The sequence below is a fragment of the Balaenoptera borealis genome, assembly GCF_965194805.1.
Source record: "Balaenoptera borealis genome assembly, chromosome: 3".
Taxonomy (NCBI): Eukaryota; Metazoa; Chordata; class Mammalia; order Artiodactyla; family Balaenopteridae; genus Balaenoptera; species Balaenoptera borealis.
The window spans coordinates 124,549,087-124,560,014 of NC_138866.1; the positions used below are offsets into that span (position 1 = coordinate 124,549,087).

The following is a 10,928-nucleotide window of genomic DNA, read 5'->3' on the forward strand; positions in this document are numbered from 1 at the left end:
TTCTTCAAGTCAAACTCATTCCAGCCTGACTCAAGAAGTTCATTTTCACAATAATTTAAGCTCTTAAACAATAAGTACCAGCAGAAGATTCCACTTGCTTTATGTGAACAGGTATCACAGCAACAGAAACATCTCAGCAACAGAGGGAAGGTATACAGACCGTATCATTCCTCTTTTCATTGCCTACCGAATTAAATAATCCAGGCCTTCACTTCCAGCTTGCCAACTAGTTTCCTACAGGACTCTATTGTTCACTATTGTCCAGACAAGCCCACTTCTGTATATATTCTGCAGCTCTCTCCCTTTTGTACTTGATTTAAGACTGTTTCCCTTAAGAAACAGCGTTAAGTGCCAGACCCTCTATAAAACCTTTTCCTAGACTTCCTTAGGACCTCTGACCTCATATGCGACATCCCTGACATCCCAGTCATTCTTGTTTGTGTCTTGTCTCCACTTACAAGGGAGGGCTGTAAGCCCTTACAACCTGGGCTTATTTGTTTTCCACCAAAATCCATAACAGACAAGTGGCAAAGTGGCTCAACTAACTGAAAAGGTGAACATATTTTTCCTCCTAAGCTGGTTATTTTCAAAGATTTTTACTATCAAAATGGAATGAAGAAGTGAGCATATAGCAAAGCCTCAACACTGACTAAATGAAAAAGAAATGTTGATTTTGGAAAGTTAAGATGTTTCAGAATAGATTCCATATAGACAAACTCATAAAACATACTGAGATAAGAATGATGACCCTGAGGTCGCTTAAGGGCTGGATAAGACCTATGGATATAGTTTCCTTTGTCCACAAGGCATTTTCAAAGAATATAATTTGGGGAGGAGTGGCTAAGATAACTGAGTGGTAAGACCTTGACTCACATCCTACCACAGGCACTCTAAAGTTACAACTATTTACAGAGGAACTGTTGATGAGAACAACTTCAAGACTAGCAAAAAAAAATTTCCACAACTAAAGACATAAAGGAGGAACCACCATGAGAAGGGCAGAAGGGGGAAACTGGAGATACAGTATAGTCAAGACCCACACCCCTGAATAGGTGACCTACAAATGGGAGGATAATCACAATTGCAGAGGTTCTCCACAAGGAGTGAGGGATCCGAGCCCCACATTGGACTCCCCAGCCCAGGGGTCCTGCACCAGGAAGATGAGGCCCCAGAACATCTGGCTATGAAGGCCAGCGGGGCTTGTGTACAGAAGAGCCAGAGGGCTGGAGGAAACAGAAACTCTATTCATAGAGGGTGCATGCAAAATCTCATATGCCCTGAGTCCCAGCTAAGAGGCAGTAATTTGAAAGGAGCCTGGGTCAGACATCCTTCCTGATCTTGGAGAGATTCCTGGAGAGGCAGGAGGCAACTGGGACTCTCCCTAGGGACAGAGACACTAGCAGCAGCCATTTACAGGAACTTGTTCTAGCAGGAAGACACTGACGCTGCCTAGCACCATTTTGGAGTCCTCCCTCTAGTCAAGTAGTGCCAAGGGCTTACCTACCCACCAGCTCCAGCCCCTTCTCCAGGCCACACAGCCAACTTCACCAGGACCCAGCCCCACCCACCAGCAGCTGGCAGCCTCCACATGAGGAGCACCTGGCAGCCAATAAGGCTGGGGGGCCAGCCTTGCCTACCAGCACACCCACAGTAATCAGCCCTGCCACAACAGAGGGGCCCTTGCAGCCCACATAAGGGGCATCCCTAGAGGATATAGCTCTGGTGACCAGAGGGAACTGTGCTCCTGAGCCCCATAGGACATCTCCTACTTCTCCAACATCAGGAAGCATAAATGACCTGCCTAATACAAAGAAATAAAAACAGAAAAATCAGGCAAAATGAGGTGACAGAGGAATATGTCCCAAACAAAGGAACAAGACAAAATCCCAGAGGAAAAAGTAAGTGAAGAGAAATAAGCAATCTACCTGATAAAGAGTTCAAGATGATGATCACAAAGATGCTCAATGAAATCAGGAAAAGAATGGACAAACACAGTGAGAAGTTTAACAGTAAGTGATAAAGAAGAATCAAACAGATCTGAAAAACACAATAGCTGAAATAAAAACCACACTAGAAGGAATCAACAGTAGCTTAGATGATACAAAGGAATGGATGAGTGTACTAAAAGATATAGTACAAACTACTCAAGCTGAACAGAACAAAAAAAATTTTTTAAATGACAACAGTTTAAGAAACCTCTGGGACAACATCAAGAGTACTAACATTCACAATATAGGGGTCCCAGAAGTTGAGGAGAGAGAAAGAGGCAGAGAACTTATTTGAAGAATAGTAGCTAAAAACTTCCCTAATCTGGGAAAGGAAACAGACATCCAGGTCCAGGAAGCACAGTCCCAAACAAGATGAACTCAAAGATGTCCACACCAAGACACATTGTAATTAAAAGGGCAAAAATTAAAGATTAAGAGAGAATCTTAAAAGGAGCAAGGGAAAAGCAACTGGTTAGGTACAAGGGAATTCCAATAACACTGTCAGCAAATTTTTCAGTAGACACTTTGCAGGCCAGAAGGGAACAGCATGATATATTCAATGTGATGAAAGGAAAAAACCCACAACCAAGAACAGTCTATCCGGCAAAGCTATTATTCAGATTTGAAGGAGCGATATAGAGTTTTACAGACAAGCAAAACCTAAGAGTTCAGCACCTGTAAACAGCCTTTATAAGAAATGTTTAAGGGACTTCTCTAAACAGAAAAGAAAAACACCACACTAGGAAATATAAAAATCTAGTAGGAAGGTTAGAAGACAAAAGTAATAAAATCATCTATATCCACAAAAAGTAGTTAAAGGACACAAACAAACAAAAAAGGAAAATATAATGTAAAAAACAATAAAAGGTGTGGGTGGATGCAGGTTTGTTAGAATGTGTTTGAACTTAAGAATCATCAACTTAAAATAATCACAAATATATACATGGGCTGTTATATACGAACCTCAAGGTAATTACAAACCAAAAATCTGTAATACACACACACACACACACACACACACACACACACACACACACACACAAGATAAAGGAATCCAAACCTAACACTAAGGATAGTCATCAAATCACAAGGGAGGCGAGCAAAAGAAGGAAAAAAGAACTACAAAAGCAACCTGGAAACAATGAACAAAACAGCAATAAGTACATACTTATCAATTATTACTTTAAATGTAAACGGACTAAATGCTCCAATCAAAAGACACAGACTGGCTGAATGGGTGGAAAAATAAGACCCATATACATAGTGCCTAGAAGAAACTCACTTCAGATCTAAAGACACACACACTGAAAGTAAGGGGATGGAAAAAGGTATTCCATGGAAATGGAAAGGAAAAGCAAGCTGCGTAGCATTACTTTGATAAATGGATTAATCCAACAAGATATAACAATTATAAATATATATGCACCCAAAAAGGGAGCACCTAAATACATAAACCAAATAGAAACAAAGGGAGAAAGTCCCAGTAACACAGTAATAGTAGGGGACTTTAACACCCCACTTACATCAATGGACAGATCATTCAGAGAGAAGATCAACAAGGAAACACTGGCCTTAAACAATACATTAAGATAGACGGACTTAATAGATATAACATATAGAACATTCCATCCAAAAGCAGCAGAATACATATTATTTTCAAGTGCACATCAAACACTCTCTAGGGTAGATAATATGCTAGGCCACAGAACAAGTCTCGATAAATTTAAGAAGACTGAAATCACATCCAGCATCTTTTCTGACCACAATACTATGAGACTAGAAATTAACCACAAGAAAAAAAAAAATGGCAAAAAAACATTGGTAGGCCAAACAATATGTGACTAAGTAACCAATGGGTAACTGAAGAAATCAAATACCTGGTGACAAGAAAAAAATACCTAGTGACAAATGAATATGGAAACACGATCCAAAATCTGTGGGACACAGCAAAAGCAGTTCTAAGAGGTAAGCTTATAGCAATGCAAGCCTACCTCAGAATACAAGAAAAATCTCAGTTACAAAACCTAACCTTATACCTAAAGGAACTAGAAAAAGAAGAACACACAAACCCAGTTAGAAGAAATCATAAAGCTCAGAGCAGAAATAAATGAAACAGAGACAGTAAAACAACAGGAAAGAGCAAAGAAACTAAGAGCTGGTTCTGTGAAAAGATAAACAAAATTTAGAGAAACCTTTAGCCAGACTCATCAAGAAAAAGAGAGCTGAAGTCAATAAAATAAAATGATCAAGGAGATGTTGCAACTGACACCACAAAAATACAAAAGATCTGAAGAGATTACTATCAACAATTACATGCCAATGAAATGGACAACCTAGAAGAACAGGATAAATTTCTAGCAACATATAGTCTCCTAAGACTGAATCAGAAAGAAACAGAAAATATGAACAGACCAATTAGCAACACTGAAACTGAATCAGTAGTTTAAAAACTCCCGAACAAAAGTTCAGGACCATGGAACTTCACGGGTGAATTCTACTGAACATTTAGAGTTAACACCTATCCTTCTCAAATTATTCCAAAAAAAAGAAGAGGAAGAAATGCTTCCAAACTCATTCTTATGAGGCATCACCCTGTACCAAAACCAGATAAAGACACCACAAAAAAGGAAAATTACAAGCCAATACCCCTGATGAACATAGATGCAAAACTCCTCAACAAAGTATAAGCATACCAAATTCAGTAATACATTAAAAGAATCATACACCATGATCAAGTGGAATTTATCCCAGGGATGCAAGGATGGTTCAATATCTGCAAGTCAATCCATGTAATACACCACATGAACAAACTTAAGAATAAAAATATGATCATCTCAATAAATGCAGAAAAAGTTGTTGACAAAATTCAATATCCATTTATGATAATAACTCCAGAAAGTGGATATAGAGGGAACATACCTCTACATAATAAAGGCCATATATGACAAACTCACAGCTAACATCATACTAAATAGACACCATACTAAATAGTGAAAAGCTGAAAGAAAACACTTCTTCTAAGATTAGGAACAAGACAAGGATGCCCACTCTCGCCACTTTCATTCAACATAGTATTGCAAGTTCTAGCCATGGCAATCAGACAAGAAAAAGAAATAAATGGAATCCAAATTGGAAAGGAAGAAGTAAAACTCTCACTGTTTGCAGATAACATAATACTATATATAGAATACCCTAAAGACACTACCAAAAAACTATTAAAGCTATTAACTGAATTCAGTAAAGTTTCAGGATACAAAATTAACATACAGAAATCTGTTGTGTTGCTATACACTAACAAAGAACTATCAGAAAGAGAAATTAAGAAAACAATCCCATTTACATCAGAAAGAACTGGGACTTCCCTGGTGGTCCAGTGGTTAAGACTCCATGCTCCCAATGCAGGGGGCCCGGGTTCAATCCGTGGTCAGGGAGCTAGATCCCGCATGCCCCAACTAAAAGAGCCCACATGCCACAACTAAGGATCCTGCATGCTGCAACTAAAGATCCCACATGCCGCAATTAAAATGATCCCACACACAGCAACAAAGATCCCACATGCCGCAGCTTAAATAACAGATATTAAAAAAATAATAAAAGGGACTTCCCTGGTGGTCCAGTGGTAAAGAATCCGCCTTCCAACACAGGGGACGTGGGTTCGATCCCTGTTTGGGGAACTAAGATCCCACATGCCGCAGGGCAACTAAGCCCGCACACCACAACTGTTGCGCTCACGCACCTCAATGAGTGAGCCCACGTGCTGCAAACTACAGAGCCCACGCACTACAACTAGAGAGAAGCCCAAGCGCTGTAACGAAGAGACCGCGTGCCACAATGAAAGATCCTGCTTGCCTCAACGAAGATCCCATGTGCTGCAACTAAGACCCAACGCAGCCAAAAAAATAAAGAAAATAAATAAATTTAAAAAAAAATAAACCCTAGGAATAAAATAACCAAGGAGGTAAAAGACCTGTACTCAGAAAATCATAAGACATTGATGAAAGAAACTGAAAATGACACAAATGGAAAGATATGCTGTGGTCATCAACTGGAAGAATTAATATTGTGAAAATGACCATACGCCCCAATGTACTACAGGTTCAATGCAATCCCTATGAAAATACCAAAAGGCATTTTCATAAAACTCCAACAAATAATTCTAAAATTTGTATGGAACCAGAAAAGACCCGGAATAGCCAAAACAACCTTGAGAAAAAAGAGCAAGGCTGGAGGTATCACGTTCCATGATTTCAAACTATACTACAGTAATCAAAACACCGTGGTACTGGCACAAAAACAGACACATAGATTAATTTAACAGAATAGAGTCCAGAAATAAACCCACACTTACACAGTCAATTCACCTATGATGAAGGAGGCAAGAATATACAATGGGGAAAAGACAGCCTCTTCAATAAATGGTACTGGGAAAACTGAAGAGCTACATGCAGAAGAATCAAACTAGACTACTTTCTCACACTGTACACAAAAATAAACTCAAAAGGCATTAAAGACTTAAATGTAAGACCTAAAACCATAAAATTCCTAGAAGAAAACACAGGCAGTACACTCTTTGACATGAGTCTTCACAGTATTTTTTGGATATGTCTTCTCAGGCAAGGGAAACAAAAGCAAAAATAAACAAATGGGACTACATCAAACTAAAAAGCTTTTGCACAGTGAAAGAAACTATCAACAAAACCAAAAGGCAGCCTACTGAATGGGAGAAGATATTTGCAAACAATATATATCTCTTATGGGGGTTAATATCCGAAATCTACAAAGATCTCATATAACTTATCCAAAAAACCAAACAACCCAATTAAAGAATAGGCAGAGTAAAGCAACCATACTCCAATAAAAATTATTTATATATAAAAAAAGGCAGAGAACCTGCATAGACTCCAAAGAAGACTTACAGACAAGCAACAGACACATGAAAAGATGTTCAACATCACTAATCATCAGAGACGTGCAAATCAAAACCATAACAAGATACCACCTCACACTAGTCAGAATAGGTTCTATCAAAGACAAGAAACAGTAAGTGTTGGCAAGGATGCAGACAAAAGGTAACTTCATGCATCACTGATGGGAATGTGAAATGATATTGCCACTGTAGAAAACAGTAGGAAAGTTCTTCAAAAAACTAAAAACAGAACTACCATATAACCAGCAATACCACCTCTGGGTATTTTTCTGGGAGGAAAAAAAAAAACACAAAAAAACACTAATTTGAATAGATATATGCACTGCAGAATTATTTACAATAGCCAAGATATGGAAGCAACCTAAGTGCCCACAAATAGATAAATGGATAAAGATGTGGTATACCTATACAATGTGATATTACTCAGCCATAAAAAAAGAATGAAATCTTGCCATCTGTGACAACACGGATGGACCTAGAGGGTATTAGGTTAACTAAAATAAGTCAGAGAAAGGCAAATATCATATGATTTCACTTATATGTGGAATCTAAAAAACAAAACAAATGAACAAACATAACAAATCAGAAACAATCATAGATAGAGAATAAACAGGTGGTTGTCATGGGGGAGGGAAGTTGGGGGATGAGTAAAACAGGTAAGGGAGATTAAGAGGTACAACCTCCCTGTTACAAAATAAATGAGTCCCAGGGATGAAACGTACAGCATGGGGAATATAATCAATATTATAATAACTTTGTATGGTGACAGAGGAGAACTAGACTTATGGTGATCATTTTGTAATGTATAGAAATATTAAATCACTATATTGTGCATCTGGAACTAACTTAGTGATGTAATTCAAGTATACTTAAATTTTAAAATAATTAATTTTCCTGAAGAAAACAAAGCAGACAGACACACACGTATTTTGGTTGCCAACATTTAAAATTCCCACAAAATATTTATATAAAATGTGGATTTATTTTGAAAAAGTACACATTCTGGCAACACTTATTAGACTGCATTCCCCTTGACCGGGGCCAAGGAGAAGCAAGCACTATCTGGTCTGCCATAGCCCTATCACTTTTTATGATGTCACACCGAGTCATCCACCCACTGTGAGTTACCTAACTCTGGAGTCATTTGAGTTTGTGATGCCTGGTGTAGTGAGTAAAGGAGAGAGAATTTAAGAGATTTAGGTGTTAGTGCTGACTCTGCCATAAACCAGCAGAATAACCCCTGGAAGTGCTTAGGCCCTGGGTTTCCTATTCTTAAAGTTTGGAAGTCTAACCCTGAGGTTTTATGATTCTCTTTTCTGGTACGCACTGAGAAGCAACTGCTGAATTTTCCTTCCCAAGTCTCACTAGAAGTGACAGAGGCAATCCTCAACATGAAATGTTCTCAAAGCAAAATAGAAGACAACTAGAACCTCATTTAAAGACGTTCCAAATGACCAGATGTCTTATAAAATTTTTAGTGGATTTTAAAATATTTCTAGTAAAAATGCTAAATCAACTTTCTTTATGGCTATAAAGTATCATGTCTACTAGATAATTTGGCAAACACAAAGAAAAGAGCATGAATGATTTGGACAAGGTTTTCATGTTTTTGTCTCCACACTAGAGTTTTCTACAATGTATAAATCTCTTTAAGGGTATTAGTATATGAATTTTAGTAACGCTATTAACAGAGAATAATACTTTCAATTATTGAAAACATTATATTCCTAGCACTGTAGGTAATGTTACATGGGTTACCCTTTCATTATTTAATCCTTACAACTCTGTAAGAGTGTAAACAGTATTATTTTCTTTTCATTTTACAGGCTCAGAGAGTTTAGGTAACATTTTCAAAGTCACACAGCTAGTATGTGCCACAGCTGGGTTCACACCTAAGTCTGCCTGACTTTAACAGCCATTGCAATATATAAACTTTTAAAGCTAAATAAAAATAATACTTGCAGTGGTAAAAATTTGAAGGAAAAGAAACAAAAGTTTTTAAAAACACAGTGTACACACACACACACACACACACTTCTACCCCCAAAAGAAACTGTTACTAGGATTTTGGCTTATTTCTTTTCTGTTCTTCCTTTTTCGCTTTTAATAATTTAGATTATACTAAACATATAATTTTAAACAGGACCAGGGATTGAAATTTTGGGGTTTAAGTATTGGTTCTTGGCATTTTTATGTGACACTATGCAATAGAGATCCTTCAGTTACCATCCTTGCAAAACAGTGACAAGGAAAGCAGGTAAAAGGATGGTTCTAAACAGCATTTTCATAATAGTGGCAATCTGGATACATAAAATGCCCAATATGTGAAGAACGGTCAAAGCAGCCATGGCACATCATTAACAATACACAGTCATTAAAACTGATGTTTACAAAATCTTTTCATGTCACGAGAAAAACTTGCCTAAATTACAAAAAGTAACGCCATATACAAAATTGTTGCATTTAGTTCTCAACGACTGACCCACCAACCCTGCAAAGGACTGTACACAACACCCCTTCTTACTTGCCTCAAGCTTTTCAGCTACCACGCGGACCAAGCAATGCTCCTCCAGGTGGCCGGCATCCGCCGGGCCCGCGGAGATCCAGGTCACACTCCGATGGGTCCGCAACACTCTGCGCACGCACTCCCTCCATAAGCGACACACGCTGGGGACGCAAACGCACAAAGGGCTGTGAACGGACGTTCACTTCCCTCTCTCCCGCGGCTCACAAACCTCCGGCCCCCACCACCCATTAGCGCAACTGCAGGAGATTCCTGCGGGATCCAAAGTCCCCGGGAGGGGGAGGCGTCGGGCGCCGGTTCGGAGGGAGACCCGGGGGCGGAGAAAACCTGGCTCCTCTGGGAAAGGTCCCCGGGAGCACTACGGCCGGGGTACCTAGCGTATGGGGCCACCACCTGGGGCAGGGGTAGGGATAGGGAGCCCGGGTCAGCCCTGGGTCCCGACGGTATTCGCCCACCCCGCCAAGTCCCGAAGTAAGCTTCCCGCCTCCTCTCCCCTCACCCGGCCACCCGCAGCAACGCCTTGGCGGGCAGGAAGGTGAGGACACGCTCCACCACCTCCGCTAGGTTACTCAACACGAAGGTGCTTCTCGGGTCTGCGGGGGAGGAGCCGCGGCGATCACCGCCACCGCCACCGCCCACCGGCTCCATGCCTCACCAACACGACGGGGAAGCAGTACGGCGGCTCCGAGGGAGCGGCGTAGGCCGAGCCATGCGCGCACTGAGCAGGCGCGCGCGCCACTTCCGGCCGGTCAGGGGAGGTGGGGCCGCTGAGGAGGCGCCCACGTGACTCCAAGCCAAAACATTTCCGGCGCTGGCCTGGGAGCGCCAGCAGGTGCTTGGAGGTGGTGGCCACGCGTCCTGTAATCCTCCCGGAACTTTCCAGGAGGCTTCCCGCAGTCGAACCATATCCACCTCCTTCTGTGCCTCTCACTGCACTCGCAGCGGTATTTTCTTTGTCGGTGCAGGTGTTTCTCTAATTCATGAGTTCTGGAAGGCACAGACTAAATAATGTTGTATGGGTCTTCACAGCCCCACTGCCTGTTATCAGCATGAGTCCAATTTCTGAACTGGCAGTATCTGCTTTAAACTGAAAATCACCACCTTTATTCAACACCGTGCAGCCCTCAAGTTCTGAATGTGTTCAACGGCTTAAAGAGCCCCTACCATTGCTGTGAAAGCACACCCCAAACACTGGTTCCCTGCTAGTAGCATCAAGATTCACCTGAGAAATTCTCAGTTTGGCGCATTCTCGGTCCTCACCCCAAGCCTACTTAAACACTTGGGGGTGGGGCCCAGCAGTCGTAGCTTTAGCTTTACTGTGATTTAAGCTTTCCCGTGATGCAAGCCCAGCTTGAGAACCACAGATAGAAGGAATGTAAGCACAGCAGATACTGCTGTATCCCCAGCTAACATCTATTCCTCTTGCCGCTTCCTTGCTAACAAGGCCCTGATCTGCTGCCCAGCTCTTGACTGGTAAATTTGGTTGGTC

The 10,928-nt window shown here is 40.8% G+C and overlaps 1 protein-coding gene across 2 annotated transcripts in view; it reads right to left on the reverse strand.

Moving 5' to 3' along the window:
* Positions 1-10,360, reverse strand: part of FBXO22 (F-box protein 22) — a 33,135-nt gene extending 22,775 nt beyond the window's left edge. The window contains exons 1-2 of one of the 2 annotated variants that reach the window (XM_082387036.1): positions 10,095-10,360; positions 9,444-9,582 (exon numbers count right to left, since the gene is read on the reverse strand). In XM_082387036.1, the coding sequence (XP_082243162.1) occupies positions 9,444-9,582; positions 10,095-10,345 (390 nt within the window). In that variant the 5' untranslated portion in view covers positions 10,346-10,360. Of the gene's footprint in view, positions 1-9,443; positions 9,583-9,938 lie in introns of both variants that reach the window. The other variant, XM_082387037.1, reaches the window with a different exon arrangement.
* Between the last annotated feature and the right edge of the window lie 568 nt (positions 10,361-10,928).